This window comes from Otolemur garnettii, unplaced genomic scaffold (genome assembly GCF_000181295.1).
Source record: "Otolemur garnettii isolate 467f Iridium unplaced genomic scaffold, OtoGar3 scaffold00220, whole genome shotgun sequence".
In the NCBI taxonomy this organism is placed as follows: Eukaryota; Metazoa; Chordata; class Mammalia; order Primates; family Galagidae; genus Otolemur; species Otolemur garnettii.
This window is the reverse complement of record NW_003852615.1, coordinates 2,036,309-2,056,768: the sequence shown is the minus strand read 5'-3', so window position 1 is coordinate 2,056,768 and position 20,460 is coordinate 2,036,309. Positions and strand designations below refer to the sequence as shown.

The 20,460-nt window shown below is 36.8% G+C and overlaps 1 protein-coding gene across 3 annotated transcripts in view; it reads right to left on the bottom strand.

Moving 5' to 3' along the window:
* Positions 1-20,460, bottom strand: part of ABI3BP (ABI family member 3 binding protein) — a 233,430-nt gene that overhangs the window by 126,804 nt on the left and 86,166 nt on the right. For all 3 annotated transcript variants that reach the window (XM_023508060.1, XM_023508061.1, XM_012812736.2), the window contains exons 5-6: positions 8,302-8,483; positions 7,697-7,749 (exon numbers count right to left, since the gene is read on the bottom strand). In XM_023508060.1, coding sequence (XP_023363828.1) covers positions 7,697-7,749; positions 8,302-8,483 — 235 coding nt within the window. The remainder of the gene's footprint in view (positions 1-7,696; positions 7,750-8,301; positions 8,484-20,460) is intronic.

Below are 20,460 nucleotides of genomic sequence, written 5' to 3'. Positions count from 1 at the left end.
AGGGGAGCTTGAGTTGGGTTGAATGGGCAAAAATGATATCTGTTTTTTGATACTTGGCTTAACCTTGTAATACAGATACTTCTCATGCTACATCCGCTAACCATCAAGAATGTGTTGAACCTGTGCTCCTTTCCAAATAGGTGTCTGCAGTGTGAACAAAAGACATTTGTTAACACACCACCATTTTAATAAGTGATACGCCATAGCAAAGAAGGGCTGCAATACCAGCCTCACTGTTGGCTATTTTTCTTCTCGTATTAAAGTCCTCATGTTTGAAAGCCACACAAAATAAAGTTTTCCATCATCGGATTAGTTTTTAAAAGCAGTATCTGTAACTGTGAACCCAGGAATTTAACTCAGGCTAAATAATTAATCAAAGATATTAGATGGATTTTTATTATCACAATTTTAAACAACTCATTATTCAAAAATGAAGGTCTTATTAAGTAAATCATAGTCCATAGGTTCGACTTTTGTGTAAGAAAATGGAAAAACATTTAGAATTTAGATAAACACAAAGGATACAAATTTGTATCCATGGTATAAACCAATTTTATAACAAATATGTATAGACAAATTTGTGTGTATAGTCCAGAAGGAAATACATCACAGTTTCTTTTAATGGTAGCTATATCTTGTGAACTGGTATTGGTTTTATTTTGTGTACCTTTCTGTATTTGCCAAATTCCTTATCAGAGCAAACTACATTTATAATCAGGAAAAGTTGCTCCACTCGATCATCTGTTCAGCCACCACATGTGCTTCTGTGCTGCAGCTTAGCTCATGCATTATTGGTAAACAAGGAAATGATGTAAATATAATTTAGACATGATGTTTCCCAGCAAGAAGAGCTAAATGGTAGGAACAGAGGTATCACCTACTGTTGGGGGAGGGGGGACCTCTCAGCTTTGAGGTTGGACAGCAAGAGGATCCCTTTCAGCTTTATCATAAAAAAATTAAAGATGAACAGTTGGACACAGATCTCGCCCCAGAGGAGGCAGTTCAGGCTTGGTACACTGCACGCCTCACTGAGAGAGGTGCACTTCCCCCCACCCCCCGAGAGCAGCCCCACTCCACCGGCACTAAGTTTTCACTTGTCCTGCTCCAGGAAAAGGATTCCCAACATATTGTCTCTACCACTGCTGAGAATTTTATGTTAAAATAATAAATTTTTTTTGTCATTCATTCATTCATTCATATTTCTATGTCTATTTATTTCATAACTGAATATCTACATGGGGTACAACGTGGCGTTTTGATACAAATGCACAGTGCAGAATGACACATCAAGCTAATTCACCTGTCCATCGCTTAATCCAACACTTTTTTGTGGTGAGACATTTGGAAATTTTCAGAAACTTTGAACTCTATATTATTAGTAACAATGATCTCTGCACTGTGCAATAGCTCTCAAAAACTTATTCCTCCTGCCTAACTAAAAACTTTGTACCCTATGACCTTGTTTCCTTGGCATCCTCCAACCCCCAATAACTATAATCCTACTGTCTACCTCTGTGAGTTCTGCATTTTGGAGAATTTTCTATGCCTGCTGTGGCAACCTGCAGCTACATGGGAGCCTCTGGTGGCAGAGCCTCGTTATCTTCCCAGGTGCTGACAACTGTTTCTGTTCAGGGCTTTGGCTACAGTTACAAAGGGTTTTGTCCTCTCATTTGGCACACACTGTGCAGAATACGATGTTTTTCTAGATGCTTGACACTAGCAGAAATGCCCACCCATTGCTGTGTTCTCTTTCAATTGCTTTATACCACTTTTTATTTCCTGTGCTATAACGATTTGTTTTGAACAATCTTTTAAAAAGGACAAATAGAAAATATTCCCCTCTCCATGCAAATGGAACAAAGTTCTGAATTCTTAGTTGAGTACAGACCAATGTTCTGTTAAGATGATGACAAGAATATACATATAATATACACTGCAAAAAATAGGGGAATCATTTAGGTGCAAGATGAAATTTTTTTCTACACCTATACCTGCTCTTTTGCCTAATCCACAGTCCAAAAATACATCAAGATTGGACTAATGAGCAAATACCTGCTTCACTACAGGTAGATTTTTAAAAGGCATCAGCAAAGCCCCACTATTCAACTTGTCTCTGCCCCAAACTCTAAAATTCCCATCCAGAAATCTACAATGGGAATCCTTTTCTTGTGTCTTCTTATAAAATATGTGTAGAGAAACATCTGCTATCTGGACTCACTGCAAAATGAAATCTCTGATAATTCCCAAAACGTAGTGTTTAACCAATTACAACCCAATTTTAACTGAGCTGTTTTATATATACCATGTTTTTAAAAAGATACCACTGACCTTGCCTTGCACTCCTAGACTTGCTACTAAGACCATCTGTGAAGTGCTTTGGAGTCCCAGGGCCTGACTGAAGTGGGGAAGTTGGTGGCAATGTCGCCACAGGCTGCTGTAGTTCTGGCTGATCCCTGGATACCACCCTGGCAGCGACTTTCTTTCTTAGCCATTTTCCTGCTGGCTTTCTTTTCTCTGCAGCTTGTCAACCCCGGATTCTTGCCGCAAAACCCTTTGTTCCTTCCTTCCACAATTCTCGTCTTTCCTTTCATTTGGCAAATATTTTTCAAATGTTTGTTGTATGTCAGAAGTAAGCACGTTTCCCTCCTGCTCTATGAGAGATACATTCTTTTTTCTTCATTTTGAAATATCTTCGTCCATTAGAACCCAGGATGGTCTATATACGTTGAGCAGGATATTTAGTTAAGAGAATTCATTCTTGTCATTTTTCTGGGACGCTGTGGCCAGGTTCACAGTTGATGGCACTCAATGGGGAGAGAATGTTTGCATGGTAGAGGCAATGCCCCTGGAGCTGAATCCAGCATGCTTTTTTGGTGATGGATTAGGGAAAGCTCAGAATTACTTAGAAATTCTAAGCAGCAGCAGCCACACAGAATGAGGGACTTGTGATTTACCCTGCAAGATACTAACTTCCTGATATTATTTTGAAAATTAGCTTTAATAAAACCCATGATAACATAAGAATGTTATTTTTTGTAGGTCTGCCCACTTGACATTTTTGTGGTGTCAGAATATTCATTGTAGATTTAACTTTATTTCCAGGCTCTGTAATAAAGAGTAGCTGTTCAATGGGGGAGTGGCAAAGGATTGCTCAAAATCACATTTCAGTGACTCAAGAGGACTGGGGCATGTTCAGTTCTGGGCTTTATTCATTTTAGGATGTTCTAATGAAAGTTACAAAACATACTGACTCAATCTGACATCTGGCTAAAAGACTATCTAAGGCCTACTTTTGAAAGTCTTCAAATTTTTGGTCAACTGGAGAGGAATCAGACATATATCTTTGACAATATAGTGGCCTACATATATATTTTTCCCATTTTTGCTTAAAGACAAGTATTGCTAAGAATAAAAGGATGCCTAATACGTTTATTATACACAATTTTAAAGTGTTCGGGGTGGGGGCATGAAGGTAATTCTCTCTATTTGCATCTATTATCTGATAACTGTTGCACTTGAAAAATTGGCACCATTTCTTCTTTTTTTTTTACTGATAGAGATGAGGATTTCTTAAAATACAGGTGGATATTTGATGGAAAAAATATGGTAAAAATAGATGTCATATTTTAGGAAAACAGTGATTCTAGGGAAATTGGGAATGAATAATTAAATTTGCATTTTAAAGTCTGTTACTAAGTGCTACATATACTTCAAACATTGATTTTGTTGAGTGAATTATATATATTTTTCAAAATATAGAAATAATGCATAAAAATTTTAGCCATTGTTGTTATTATATTTTTAAATAACAAACCTAATCATAAACATTAGGTTTTACTTTCACAAAAAGAATATACTAGATTGTGAAAAAAAAAACAGCACAGGTATCGTGATAAGTGTATTTGTTCTTTCCTGCATTACATGGGTCTTACATGATACAAGTGGTATTATATGGCAAGAATCATGGTTTCATTTATGCACACACCCTTCCTCTGATTTTCCTAGAAAGGATATTGAAAGCACTTAACAACTGGTAGAACAAAGGCATTAACCAATCAGAAGAGACCCCTGCTGCATGGCTCTGCCATAGCTGTCCCAGGTTGGCCAGCAGAATGTGCTCCTAGAGGTGTGATTTACAACATAACACAACCAGAAGGATAAGATGGGGCTGCATTTAATATTCAGATTTTTAGCCTAAATATTATTTATCTTTTAAAAAAGGCTAGCCTAAAGGTCAAATTTTTTTTTTCCAGTACATTTTTACCTCTTTTTGAAAGGTGTTAAGATTATAAGGTTCAGGGTGTAACCACGTCTATCTGAATGAAAAACATTTGTCAATGTGTCTTTTGCTTGAAATCCTGAAAGCAAAACATCTGGAATTAGTTTCATATCTTTTGAAATTCTGCGTGCTAAGATCAGTTTCAAAGAAGAGATGGTGAATATTTGGATATAGGCATTATTTGGAGTAACGTGTCAGGTCAATTTGCAGAATTAATTCCGTGTGGTCACACCAATGGTCAAAGGTTACCCCAGGTGGTTCCTTTTCAACTTTCTTATGTCCCACAGCTACCTGAAAGGTCAGATGTCAGTTTGTGAGACTTTTTTTTTTTTAATGTCCAGAAGGAAATAATACAACTTCTCAAAAAAAGCCTTAAAATATCTTTTCAATGAATTTGGGTTTTCCTTTGGAAATAACCAAGAGTTTTAAACTCCAGCTCATCAAAGCTGGCTGGAATTGGGGGGTGCTCCGCCTCACAGCTTGAAGTGATAAACTGTCTGGCTCTATGTCACAGACAGGGGAAGTTCCTTCTTAGCCCGTTCTATCATGGCTGTTTATAATGAGTAAAAAGAAATTAAGTTCCCTGGGAGTAAAACATCAATCATCTTTCCCAATCTTGCTGAGTAACTCAACCCTAAATGAAATATTCTGCCAAAAGAAATATGAATTATTGAGACATGATAGCTGAAAAGAAGGAATGAAAGAAATGACATCATTGAGTCACATGAAAGATCACGTATGCCGGCCTAGCCAAGAGTGTAGGATACCAGATACATTTCCTAGGAAACCATCCACAACAAAGAACAAGGACTGTTCTAGAAGAGGATGGGAGATCCACTCTGCACTGTTCTGCCTGTGAATGCGGCATGTTTACATTTCCTACACCGTGTTGATGGAATTGACAGACAGAGGCACAGGGACCTTAGGGAGTGGAACAATTGAATAGATGGTGCTAAGCCAGCAGGTTATTGTTTGAAAAAAACTACCACATAGCCAAGATGGAATCTTACTGTATAATACAGTAAAATAAAATCCACATAGTTTAGTGTTTACTTATTATAAAATCAAGCCTTTCGTAAAACTAAGAAAAAGGGAGAGAAATATTTATCTGCTCTCTGGATAGGGAAGGTCTTTGTAAATAAGATGCAACTGAAGATACAACAATGGAAAAGTCTAATCATTTGACTAAACAAATTTCAAGACTTGCCTAGTTAAAAAATTCCCATAAACAAAACTAAATGATAACAAATGTGAGAAAAATGTTCCTAGATGGTATCACAGACAATGTCAATGTTTCTTTAATCTATAAAATCTTTCAATAAAAACCCCCACAAAACACCCAATAAATAAAGAGCTACAACTAAATGCCATTAAATGGAAAATACGAATGAGTAATACACAAATGAAGAGAGTACTGCCTTGTCAGCAATTAGAGAAATGGAAATTAAAATAACTATTTTAGAGCGGCACCTGTGGCTCAAAAGGGTAGGGTGCCGGCCCCATATGCCAGAGGTGGTGGGTTCAAACCCAGCCCTGGCCAAATAAAAAATTACTATTTTATGTCAGCCAAAAATGTAGTGATGAAAATAAATAATGTTGACATTCAGGGTACTGTAACAAGATAATTCTGGTACATTGCTGGTAAGATTGCAAATTTGTACAACCTTTATGGAAAAAATTTGGCCATGTGTATTAGAAAACCTAAAAAATGTTAAAAATATAAACTGTTAATTTACCTTCTAATTTTAAGAAATCAATTAAGAATGCAAACAAAACTTTATAAGTGTTCATTATAATATCACTTACAATTAAAAAACAACTAGAAGTAACTTAAATGCTTACTAATTGGAAACCAACTAAGTAAAGAATAATGTATTCAGATGATATAAATAGCAATTAAAATTATGTTTATGAAGAATATTTAATGCCATATTTTGACAGAGAACAGCAAGATATGAAATTATACATATAGAAAGATTTTAATTTTACAAGGAAAATATGTTTAGAAAACAGGAAATAGTAGACCATGGTTTTATGATACTTTAATAAGTAGCTTTGTTATAGTAATCATGTTAATGCTTCTTTTCCCACTTTTAATTTCTGCATTTTTAAGTATTAAATATTTGGGAAAATAGCAAAACCCCCAAACAAAAAACCAACCAACAAATAAAATAAAATAAAGAAAAGAAAAAAATTCAGGCCTGGTTTTCCCTACAATCTCCTCTCTGGTGTTAAGATTTGAAATATATCAAAATACTTAACTGGCAATCATAATAATCTAATAATTATTACTTGATAATAATTTCATAAAGAATACACTTTCCTGCCAATGAAAATCACGCAAACAACATTTACCTAATAAGGATTATCTCAGTCAGTTTATCCATGACCATTTTCTGTCAGTGAAAATCCTTTTAAAAATTTTTTTGGTTTAATTCTAATGAAGTACATACTACTTCCCACCTCCTCTTTGGCCCCCCCCACTGGGCTACATGATCAATGGGGTATCCTGCAGACTATTTAATTTAATATAAAAAGAGACTCATCCATATATATCATGCACACACAAAATACAGCAAATTTTGTGAGAGCAAATTTGCACCCACAAATAGGCTTTGCATGGTCGCTTGAATGCAGGATAATTCCCTGACTGGATACTTCCAGCACAGAGGAATCAAAGCCAGCGCCTGATTCCCTTCATCTCGTCAAAATGCCTCCTCCATCTACTTAGCAACATTACAACTGGGTATGTGATTTGATATTCAGACATTTCTGTGATGGCTCTACCCATGGCTTACCACTACACCAGGTAGTGCATAATTGAAAGCACTAAGAACAGATTTCAAAAAGTAGAAGGTAAAAGAAGACGAGGGACTGAGTTGCTGAAGTGAGGGGGACAGGAAATGTCTAGAAATTCCTGCCTTGTACAAAACACAAACAGTAACTGAACTAAACAGAGGCTGGCATGTCACCAGATCAAACCAGTGGCTTCATCTTTGTGGAAGGGGTTGGCTCTTTTAAGTAGGAAGTGATAGAAAACAGAGAGGAAAGATGTGAACTTCAGCAACATGCCTAGTCATGTACCATTTCACTCTTAAACGCCACGTTCAAAACAATCTATAGGGCAGAACAGGCACAACCCCAAAATACCCAGAATACTGCAATACTAAAATAGCTAAGAGAATCTCAGAATTTTAGAGTTTCAAACAGATTAAAGATGATCTAAAAACGTGCTTCCACCTCAGTTTTCAGAAAAACAGATTCCTAAAACATCAAGTACTTTACCCAATGCCTCAGAGTCAGACAGTTAACCCAGCTGCACTATCTCACAATGAGTATTTACTTATATAAGTGAAAATACAATGCAGATGCAATTTTTTAAAATTCTTGAAAATAAACTGGTACACTGCTACATACCACTGTGTGGACTTGGTCGTAGGTACTTTGGATTTTCCCATTTACTTTTTTACCTGACAAAACGAGAGAAAATGATATTATTTTCATTTGTCTTGCTCTTAAGTCAACTCTAGTTAATCATTATGAAGACAATTACAACCTGTGCTCTAACTTGGGCATATTATTTTAGTTATCATCACTTCAAACACAGATCCCAGTGAAGTTTAATGAAAGGATAACTTGAAGAAAGCTCAGGTTTCCTTAAAGTCTTTTTTATGGCCACTTCTACTGCTCCAGTTTCCATTCTGGACATTTATACCTATCATTGGGTTTTTGGTTCTGTTGGTGTTCATAGGTCAAGAGTTTATCTTAAAACACTACGATGGCCAATGACTTCCTACTAGAGATATCAACTACTGTTTTATCACTTACGTAAAAAATCACTTATAAGTAAGATCCTGAATTATCTTTTATGAAATGCCCTCTTTTATATTTTCTTAAATAGTAGGATATATGAATTAACTTACATTTCATAGTATACAATAAATAAAATAATTAAAAATTGGGTAATCAGGAGAAAAAGAAAAATTTACAAAAAGTTTACAGAAACAGTTCTAGGTACTTACTTCCAACAATAGTCTTGTGATTGAAAATTTTACTCCAAATTCCACCTTCCACATTGTCTTTCACTCCAAATTCGTAAACTGTGTTGGGTTTTAGATTTTCCACGATTGTTTCTGTGGCTGGACAAAGTTGAAAAATCCATTTCTTTTCCTTATCCTTCTCTCTGTAGCGAATTGTGTAAAATCTGTTGAATAACCAAAATATAATTCTCTAAAATCACAGGGAAACTCAGAATGTTCTGTCAAGCTTTTTAACATATCACAGACTTCAATCTACTCAGAAGACTATATTTAATATTAATTTTTTAAAAAAAATTGCAAGGAACATGAAAAAATAGCTCAATTTGTGCTTAGGTGTTTAATTTCTAATTGCAAGCTGCGGTCTGCATAGCAGCATAGTTATGGTTTGATAGAATTCCAGAATTCTCTGTTTTATTATTTGCCATTTTGTTAAATGAAAGTTGGAAAACACTAGGCATTCTTTTTTAATTATACATGGAGTAGAACATAGGTCTATGTTTATAAGTACTTAATATTGTAGTTTCATAATTATATGAGCTTAAACCTTTTCATCTCATGGGAAGTACATTAGAGGCAATATGTTAAAAAAAAAATAAAACACTGGACAATGTAACACTCTAAAATGTATCCAGTACTGCAGTTTAAGAATGAAATGTTCTTATTTTAAAAAAGAATTAAGACCAATAGCCAAACTAAAAGTATAATAAGAAAACATAATTCAAATTCAGGATCACTGTTACTTTATTTGCTTAAGGCTTTCCTGATTCTCAGACTTATATATGTCAAAGTAAGATAATTCCCAAGTATTTTTTGAATCTTTATGACAGACTAGGTTTTACATATTTAATTTAATTGTCAAAAGAAACATCTTAAGTGGTATAAATTATTCATCTCATTTTACAAACATGAAAACTAAGTTTCAGCACATTAACTTAATTTGCCCAGTATCACCTATCTGTGACTTTTACCAGAGGCAGTACCAGCACATTATAGATCGTCCTCTGTAAGTGTGTTAGCAGCTCAAGAAGGGGGTTTCACAAAGTTGCTGATGCTGGCAGGGATGTGGAGAGAAGGGAACACTTTTATACTCTTGGTGGGACTGCAAACTAATACAGCCTCTTTGGAAAGAAGTACAGAGAATCCTCAAAGAACTCAAAATAGACCTTCCATTTGATGCCACAATCCCATTACCAGACGCCTACCCAGAAGAAAAAAAGTCATTTTATTATAAAGACATTACTCTAGATTTTTTATCTCAGCTTAATTTACAATCCCCAAGATGTGGAAACAACCCAAATGCCCAGCAACCCAAGAATGGATTAACAAACTGTGGCATATGTATATCATGGAATACTATTTGGGTCCCATTGCTCTTTTGTATTAGTCTGGATGGAGCTGAAACACATTCTTCTTAGTAAAGTATCACGAGAATGGAAAAGCAAGTATCCAATGTACTCAATACTAATATGAACCCAGTAGATGAACTAATGCCCACTCACACAAGAGAAAAACTCAATTCAATTCAAGTTGGGGGTAAGGGGGAGACTGGTGTGCTCCCACTTAATGGGCCGATGTAAGGTTATATGGCAAACCTACTGGCTGTGGGACGTAACGACAACAGGGACTTTACTTAACAGATGTGAACATTGTAACCTAATTGTTTGTACCCTCATATTAATCTGAAATGAAAAAAAGAATGACAACCCATATTACTAAAAGAAAAAGGAAAGGAGGTTTCATGAACTACTGTTTACAGTAATGAGAATAAATGAACTAGAGCTACATGCATCACTGAGGCTAGATTTTACAAACAAAATATTGAATGAAAACAGTGAATTGCAGAATGACAGATATATATAGTTTCGTATCATTTATATAAATAAAGAAATAAAATAGTAGCTACCATGTTATAATGGAAAAATAGGTGTTTGGTATACTATATCAGGTTCCTTCTTATATCTTAATTTGTTTCTCAAAAATTTAACACTTTTCTCTCTTCACACCAGCAAAACTGAATGAATTAAGATTCATTGTTCTAATTTAAAGCTTTACAAACTCACCCATTTACTCACGCTAAAAGCACGTATTGGGCACCCTCTCTAAGTGCCAGGTCCGAGTTCTTGGTGATACAAAAACAACTACTCAGAATCTCTGGAAATGAGGACCCAGGGTAGACTACCTCATTTGTGGCACTGACTACAAAATGACAACTTAATTTTTTTTTCTTTCAAAAGTTAAGCATTTTAAGACAGCAACAGCAGAGCATTAAACGAGCCTTGGTCCTCCTAGGCGGGGAGCCCTTGTGCACGGGAGGGGTGCCCGTGAAGTCAGCGTGGGATTTACAGTTTAATGAGTTCCGAGAGGAAATGCATTTGTATGTTCAGACTGCTTTCCTACAGGGTAGGAACCACTGAAAGGCTCCCAGCCATTCATTAGCTTGTTTCCTTCCAGGAAAAGCCGCTCTCCAATCCCCCATTTCCAAAGTAGAAGACAAAATGAGTAAAGGAGCCTATTCCAGCCAAAACACTAACTGCTACTGGGAACAAATGTTATAGAATTGTAATAGAATGTAATAGAAGTCCTTTGTGTCAACCTTGATTTATGAAATATATTTCTTGACAAGTGTACTGCATGGAATTTTTTTCCCCCGTCCTTTGGCTCTTACAGGACCTTAGAGAAAAGCTGAAAAGCTAAAATCAGACCAGATGGGCTACCACAATTATGTATCTCTAGAACAGATACATTTCTGAGGACTTAATTGCTTGCATGATCCAGGGCTCCCATGGCTAACAGAACTACCAAAGGCCAGATTCAAGGCTTTCTAATCAACTTGATCTCGTATCACCTCCCCATGAACAAAATGAAAGAGAAATGTTCTGTTCTTTTTCAAAAACTTAAATTTAACCACATGTTTTTAAAAAACTCCTTCCCATAATTCTTTTTAAAATTTTGATCACAAAGCATTTGAAATACCCTCTGTTGTATTTCTAAGTTTGCCAAAAAAATAAATGTGTAGGCATCTCCCCCTTCTCCTCCTGTTGGGTCTGTCCTTGTCAACACTGTCTCAGTTGATAAAATGTAGACAAGTTCTAAGTTTTGTTTATTGTACATCACATTATGTTTTTCAAGGAGAGAGCAAATGAGACCACTATACTTAAAGTAGCAAATTTTCCTTGATTTTAAAACAAAATCTTGGCGGCGCCTGTGGCTCAGTGGATAGGGCGCCGGCCCCATGTACCGAGGGTGGCGGGTTCAAACCTGGCCCCAGCCAAACTGCAACAACAACAAAAATAGCCGGGCATTGTGGCGGGCGCCTGTAGTCCCAGCTACTTGGGAGGCTGAGGCAAGGGAATGGCCTAAGCCCAGGAGTTGGAGGTTGCTGTGAGCTGTGTGACGCCAAAGTACCCTACCGAGGGCAATAAAGTGAGAATCTGTCTCTACAAATAAAAAAATAATAATACTAATCTAGGCCTTATGATAATAAACAGTGCTTTATAACCTAGCACAGGGTGGTTGCCCCATAAATATTGGTGGAATGAGTGGAATGGAATGAGGGTTGTCTTAACATTAAAATATAATTGATCAAAATAACTACTGGTACAATCACTAAAAAATACTGATTTAAGCCGTTAGGTCTGCAAGCATACTTTGCAACCATTACATTTTGCTTCACTTGCCCAAATACACCATTCCTATAGATCTGATGCAAACTGAAACAAAATACAATGAATGGCCACACTGTACATCTGCAAAAGGCATAAGATTTTTATTTGCTTATTTAAGCTTATCTATATAACAACTCTGAGCAGAGTAAGAATTATCATGGAAGAAAAAGTGGCCAAGAAGTGCCTACACCCTGATCAGTGACAGAGCTGGGAGGCAGGTGCGGCTGCCTCCAGGACCTTTGAACTGCACTGGACTCTCTTTCTACTCTGATGCTTGGCAGAACATAGTGAAAACAGATAGATAAAATGACCCAGAACAGAAATAAAAGGAATCAACATTAGCATTATTGAAGGCTTTTTCTGTCTTACTGTGTATTTACCATAACAGATAGTCAGAATCTTCTCACAACTTCTGAATGAGGACATTCAGAACTACATGTGGGTTGTACCTTCTTCTGTGAATGATTAACACTGGACACTGGTCTACAGAGAGGTGATACGTCTGCTAACCGCTGACGGCATACAGACATCAGCCTGTGAATGTCATCAGACTCACCTCCAGAAATTTGGGTTTTAAGAACAAGAATATCTCATATTCTAACTGAACAGCAAGATAAATTTAGTCCTTCTATGAACTGTTGGAATAGTATTTGGTTCACCTGGCGTTACCCTGTGGTTGGGACGCCTGAGTAGTCACAATGCTGACGATAATTGTTATTATAGCTGTAGAAAATCCATAGCTTCTTAAAGTGTAGTGGAAAGGCAGATAGTGGCTTGGCTTGGACATTAGTCAGCTGAAAACTAGTAATACGTAGCATGATCATGGGGGAGACTTTTTACTCACTTGTGCATTAATTTCTCAAAGAGGAATTAGATTAGACTAGATGACATTTAAGATCCTTTTTCTAGAAATGTATTTCAGCAACATTTCAGATATTCTATTCTAATAAAGTACTTGAGACAGAGGTAGCAACTCCACACATTAAATTTCTGACGCAAATGTTAGTAGATTACACCAACTGGAGAAACTGAACAACAAAATTAATTTAGTTCTTTCATGAACTCCCCCAGCATAATGCACATGGTTGACTATCTTTGGGGGTTTTTTTATACCTTTTTTCTCTCAGCAATTATTTTTACATGGTTGACTACTATTACATTTCCTAAAACATCTATTTCATGCTTTTTCTTCTCTTCACACCAAAAACATTTTCTGACGCTCCCTTCCTTTCTCAAAGTTGCTTTATGCTTTATTGAGATTGTAATCACTGATATAAATTCTATCCTCATCCTCTTTCTCTCAAAGTCTGTCTTCTTCATTCTCTCTTTGATTTCAGGGGAAGAAGTGTATTTTTTCCTAACAAATAAGCATCTTGGTAGCTTTATTCTATGTTCTAATTCCACCAGCTCTCCAATCTTTCTCTTGAAATTTCAAGGACCTTCCTATGTCTAAAATAATTTTTAAATAATTTCATTCCACCAAAACAAAAATGAAGCTAATATTCTTCTCTTAACCCTGACACTATTTTTGGTTTTTATTTTTTAAACACAATTTTTACAGAAATCTTTTTTTTCACACTTTATCACCCAAAATACCTAAATCTGTTACCTGACTTCATTACAATAAAATCTTTTTTTCTGATCAATGACTTAATTTTCCCCAAATTTCATAACTACCTTAAAATATACTCTTCATCTTCCTTCCCAAATCCATTCCTTTTGTGACATTTCTGTTGACTTATACTCCTTCCTCCCCCATGTGCAACCAAGCGTCAAGTCTAGGCATGTTTCTCTATGTGATTCCCCCTGCATTTTCCCCTTCTCTATTCCTAAGTAACACTTAAGAGTCAGTTAGACTCTTATCTTTGGACTCCCGTGGTAATTTTCAAAGTGATTAACTATTTCCAAGGTGATATCCCTTCTTCATTCAATATTACTCACTCATGGTGGGTTAAATTCAATGAAAGAAATAAGTTTCTAGTAGCTTTACTGCTATCTGAAGTGGAATGGCTTGTCTGATGTGGTAGTTGTGAAATAAAGTTAATTACATCAAAAGCAACAAGCAGACTGACAACACAGTGCCATTTATTGAATGCTCACTATGTGCCAGACACTATATTGACCACTTAACATGTGTCATCTCATTCTGACAACCCTATGTCATTACTATCATTACCCCCATTTACAGATAAGAAAACTAAGGCTAAGGCTGGGCATGGTGGCTCATGCCTATAATCCTAGCATTCTGGGAGGCTGAGGCAGGTGGATTGCTTGAGCTCACAGGTTCAAGACCAGCCTGAGCAAGAGCAGGATACCATCTCTACTAAAAATAGAAAAACTGGGGCAAGAGGATCCCTTGAGGTTGCTGTGAGCTATGACACCATGGCACTCTACCCAGGGCAACAGCTTAAGACTCTCCCCCCCCCCCAAAAAAAAGAAGGAAAACCAAGGCTAAAAGCATTTAAGTAACCCATTCAAGGCCACTAAGATAACAATAGAGCAGAGTTATGAACTTAGGTCTGTGTGACTCAGAATTTCTATCTTCAGCATTCGTGCTATTTTGCCAACCTTAACTTAGAGGGGCTCACTGTGCACTCTGGATGGGAGATATACATGAGAGGTTCAAGGGAGGAATAGACTGGCTTGAGGATTTTGAAGACCTTTTCTTGACATTCCACTTACTTATTCACTTACATATTTATTGAGACCCACTATTACAAAACATAATTTTAAGTCTGTGAAATGGAAGAAGAGAGGGATACTGCAGAACATCAAAAATGGGCTCATAACATAGTAAGGGAGGCAGACATGCATTGTATATGACTAAAGAAGGCAGTTGGAAGGCAGAGAGTGGGCTGGGGGGCCCTCTCCAACCTGAACTTGAGGAATTGACATGCTGCATTTTAAATCCCACTCCAGCAGTGTGATTTAAAACAGAGCATCCTACCCAGGCACAGGGAAAACAGAGTAGGTGAGATTTATACCTCACTTGAAGTGTGACTCAGATATCCTTTGAGATAGTATATGACTTGTTTCACCAGGCAGCAGGGAGCTGGTGGACATGCCTCTGCCAGTGAATATGTGTCTCAGTGATAATGGGAGCTAGATTTACCAGTGTGGAAAAATCACCCACAGAGAAACTGGAGGCATAAAGTGTAGCCCAGGTCTGAGATAACAAGGAATCACAGAAGGAAAAGAATTTTTTAAAAGGAACAGGTAAAAGTTATATTTCTGGGAAACAATTTATGAAATCAGACTCTTTATGGAATAAGTCTGCCAAGGGAAGTGAAAATAAAAACCAAAACTAAGATTTGAAATTTGAGAATAGGGGGGTTAGAGTAATTGAAAAAGAGTTTTTTTGTTTTTTTGTTTTTTAGAAGTATAGAAAATATGAATTTAGTTTGAATGTGAGGCGATCACTGTTACCTGGTCACTCTAATGGAAATATCCAATGGACAACTTGAAAACACAGTCTTAGAATTTTGGAAATGGATCCATATTAGAGGCCCAGCCTTGGGAGTCAGACCACCACAAATTGACCACTACTTCTGTTCTCTGTAGAATATAGAAGCAATTTCTGGGATAGTCCCTGGACTTGGTGAACCAGAATCTACATTTTATGAGTTGCGTGCATCATGTTGGAGAAGCGCTGTTCTACACAAAGGTGACAGTTAAAGACAAGACATAGATGAGAGTAGAGGGCACTGTAGATGAGAAAGCCAAGGGTAGAACTGTGTTCCACATTGGGGAGGTATGATAAGCAAAGAACAGGAAGAATACTTAGAGGGGCAAGAGGAAAACCCACAGAAAAATGGCAAAGACAGAAAGTTCAAGAATAGGGATGGCCAACAATTCCACAGAGTGGAAAACCCTACTGGATTTAGAAATTAACTGATCATTGGTAACCACCAAGAGACATTCCAGTGGAATGGTAGGAAGGGGTTGGAAAGCAACCATGTGGTGAAGATAGAAATCAAGAACCCAAGAGCAGAAAACTCTGAGAAGATTGGGAATTCAGAGAAGAGGTTGGAAAGTAGCGTAGAAGATATTAACAGGATCAATAATAGGCTGCGGTTTGGGGTCAGGGGGCTAACATCTTAAGCATGTTAGCCTACAGGAGGCCAGGCACTGATGGCAGTGGGAGATCAGTGGGGGAAGGATGGGATCACCAGCGCCACCTGAAATCAGAGATGTGTTCCTTGGAAAGAAGAGAAGAGAGGGAGAGGTAAAGATATATTGGGGATGAAGAAAGAGGGAGGTGATGGTGGAGAGTCTAGAGCTCCTCAGTACTTGGAAGCCAGAAAACTGCATGAGTAAAGGAAAGAGTCAGGGGGCATAGCCAGGATGCTGTTGCCAGGCTTCAGGGTAAGAAGAGAAGTGCACAGGTTGGCATCAGTGTGGAGATGGAGACATAGAAGATGCAGATACATTTTCAAGTTATTTCACACTTCGAAAGAGTTAGGTAAGACACTGGCCAAAAAAAAAATCCTAAATTCATTAGGTCATCTGTCCTCACCTCTATATCCATCATCTCCTGTGCTATCAAACCATGGCAACATCTATCAATTAGAATCAGTCAGATAAATTCTTGCACGGAAGGTTCAGTAGAACCAAGTGACATTAAAGGAAAGGCTTGAGGACAGAGGAAGAAATCACATCCATGAAACAAGCAGACTCAAAGACTTATCAGGAAAGTGGAATAACCATTAAAATCAGGTCACATAGATTTCCCAAAGGAAAACAATATAGCTTGGGGCCTTTGTAAGCTATAGGAGACAAAAATAAAAAATAAAGTTCTGAATTAGAAAAAATGGCACAATTATGGAACTTCAGAAAGTAATGAAGAGATAAATGAGGTGATAGTTTAAGAGAAAAAGCATGAGTTCAATTTTGTCGTGTGGAGTTTGAAGTAATGGTGACATAAGGTGAAAATACTGACAATTTCTCTATGTATTCATTCAGCACATACTCACTTGGGGCCTGCTATGTGCCAGATGCTGCCTTGGGGACTGGGGTGACAATGGTGAGCAGGATACACATGGTCCCTGTCCTCACTGAGCTTAAAACTCACATGACAGGACAAGCGGGCAACAAGGTATTAGGCTCAGTCCAGCAAGAACCCAAACATTAAAAATATCCATTTCCTAAACATTTGTGGGGGAAAAAAATAAAAGGCAAGAGCCTGATCTGGACTGGCCAAAAAGAGAGCTCTCATTCTACATTAAGAGCAAATAGACACAATGTGAGTGTTAGAAAATGTGAAAATTATTTCTAAATGAATTATAAAGCTTTAATAAGTTGGCAAAGGAGTGAGAACTAAAGCAATCTTGAAAGCTTTAACCAACTGGAAACTTGGGAAGGAAAGCATAAGCTATTAATTGTGAAATAAATTTTGGTTTAAAACATGTTTTACTCTTCATTAGGGACAATTTGAAGCTTTCTTTCAAATTGAGGGTCTATTGAAGACAAATGTGTATGGACACGCTTCTATTCAAAGCCTGTTAAGAATAAAAGCTATAAATGAGGCACATCTGCTCTCCAATATGAACTCAGAAAAGATGTAAAAACATGGGAGGGCCATATAGACCCTTTGCAATAGAAATAGAAACACATCACCAAGGATAAAGTGACATTTCACTAATACTTCAGAGCTTAAAGCAAAACACAAAGCTAGAGTTTTCTCACTGGAAAGTTATTATCTAAGGGCTTTGATAGAGAAAGTCCAATGTCCAGGAGTAAAGAAAAAGTTTCAACATATTATTTGCATAGGACAAATGAGGCTGCACAAATAAATGTAAAATGATTCTTTTTTTAAACTTCAGAGACTGTATAGAGGGTGCCAAATATCAATGGATTAAAATGACACCAGTTGGTATTTCCGTAGCAACAAGAGCATCCAGATCCCACAGGTTTTTTGAAAGAAGTATTTCAGCTGTATTAATCTTCCAGTTTTTAAGTAATAATCATCCCTTGTAGTTGTGGTTGCTCATTCTGTTCTACTGGATTCAACTCTTCAAAAATAATCTGCATAAACATATGAAGATAGATTTCTCCAAGTCTGTTTTTAATTATATTCATTTGCAGTTTTGGGTGCTTATAATGTGTGCAGTATTTTCAAAGCTTTTCAATAAAGACTACTGTTTTTTTCCTCAAACATTGCAAAGACTTTAAATGTCAGCTCTTTATTAACTGTGCTAACTAGGAAGAAAGAGGCGTAATAATGAAATACACAAGTACTCCAAATATTTTTTAGTCATTACTGTTTAATTCTTCCCTTTAAGTCTGAAGAATAACTGAACAGATCCCTACTCTAGTTAAGAAAGTTAAGAATACCTTGATTCTCCCACTCAGCTCAGGTTTGAAAGTATACAAGCATCTTGCACTGATCTGTCATTATTGTATCTTTGAAAGTCCTGTTCCAAATGGAATTAATGATTTCAAATATTGTGATTTGACACACATGACTCGTGATTCCATCTATTTGATAAGAAGGACAGAGCCTAGATGCATGTGCAAGAGGGTTAGGGTGAGATCTGGTGTGGTCTGAATAGCTTGGGCCTTATAGTCAACTGCTTGGGTTAAAATCCTAGGTCCAGCCAGGTGCAATGGCTCACACCTATAATCCCAGCACTCTGGGAGGCTGAGGCAGGAAGATCACTTGAGCTCAGGAGTTCAAGACCAGGCTGAGCAAGAGGGACACTCTGTCTCTACAAGAATAGAAAAATTAGCCCAGTGAGGTGGGTCATGCCTGTAGTCCCAGCTACTCAGTAGGCCGAGCCAAGAGGATTGCTTGAGCCCAGGAGTTTAACACTGCTGTGAGCTTTTATGCCATAGCACTCTAGCCTGGGTAACAGAGCGAGGGGACAGGTTGGCTAAAAAAATAAAAATAAAAATAAAATATTAAGTTCATTAGGTCATCTGTCCTCACCTCTATATCCATCATCTCCTGTGCTATCAAACCATGGCTAACAACAAACAACTATCAGTTAGAATCAGTCAGATGAATTCTTTCATGGATGGTTCAATAGAACCAAGTGACATTAAAGGAAAGGCTTGAGGACAGGGGAGAAACTTACATCCATGAAACAAGCAGATTCAAAGACTTATCAGGAAAGTGCACTAACCATTAAAATAAGGTGACATTTTGCTGTAAGACTACCAAATTAATTTCCTTCTTTTCTTCCACTCTTCCTCTCTCTCTTCCCTCCTTTTCTTCTTCTTCTTTTTTTTTTTTTTTTTACAAGAGAATTTGTTTTTTAATGAGAAAAAAAAGCAAACCCTAAATGTTTATTTTCTCAGCCCTGGCACCCTGGACTAACCCACTAGAAACTGGAATCTTCATAAGAAAGCATGTTCCTTCAAGAGTCCATTTTCCAAACAAAACAAGTTCTGGGATTAGTGGTGGGTCAAATAAGGAATATTTCAGATTCTTTGAAACATTTTAAAATTATTTTTCCAAAAATTGAGTTTTGGAAATATCTTCTACATGCCTTTTCCGAAGTATTTATCCTTTGAGAAACATGGACATAGGAAGGAAAATTTGATTTTTTTTCCTTTTTAGTCTAGATTTTCTAATCAAAGCCATATGATAGGTACTTTTGGAAACATATAAACACTTTTAAAGGCCCTTCTTTTTAGTTCAATTTAGACAAAAATAAAACAAAAAAAAATATAAACCTGGCAAAAAAAATACATGAAAAATTGCTCAGTGTCCTTAGTGCAAGGGAAATATATGTTAAAACTAATGAATTACTACTGCATAAGAATAGGGAAAATAGAAAATGCTGGAAACACAAAATGCTGCTTAGGATGTAGAACAACCATAACTCCCACTCTGTGTGGGAATAGAGATGGAACACTTAGGCAAAAAATAATTACATATACATCTTTCTGTAACCCACCCGCCCAATTCTACTTCTAGGTATTTATCTAAGAGAAATCAAAGTGTAGGTACACAAAATCTTACACAAAAATGTTTAGCACATCTGTATTCACAGAAATTACAATTTAACACAATTCAAGTATCCATCAGCAGGAGAATGAGTAAATAAACATTAGAAAATTTTGCATAATGGAAAACTACTCAGGAATAAAAAGGGAATGTGCTATTGATATGCAATGTCATGAATGAATCTCAAAAGCATGCTGAATAAAAAAGACAGAAAAAAAAAACCCACAAAGCCCATACTATATGACTCCATGTATATGGAATTCAAGAGTAGGCAGATTAATCTGTGGTAATAGACACCAAAACAGGGGTTGCTTCTGGAGGAAAGTATTTTTCATGGTGATAAAAATGTTCTACTTCTTGATGGGTATAGGCAGTGCGCTGTCATAACTCAAACTGTATCCTAAGATCCGTGCATTTTACTGTGTTTAAATTATACCTCAATAAAGTTTTATTAAAAAATAAATAAAACGGCTCAGTGCCTGTGGCTCAACCGTCTAAGGCGCCAGCCACATACACCTAAGGTGG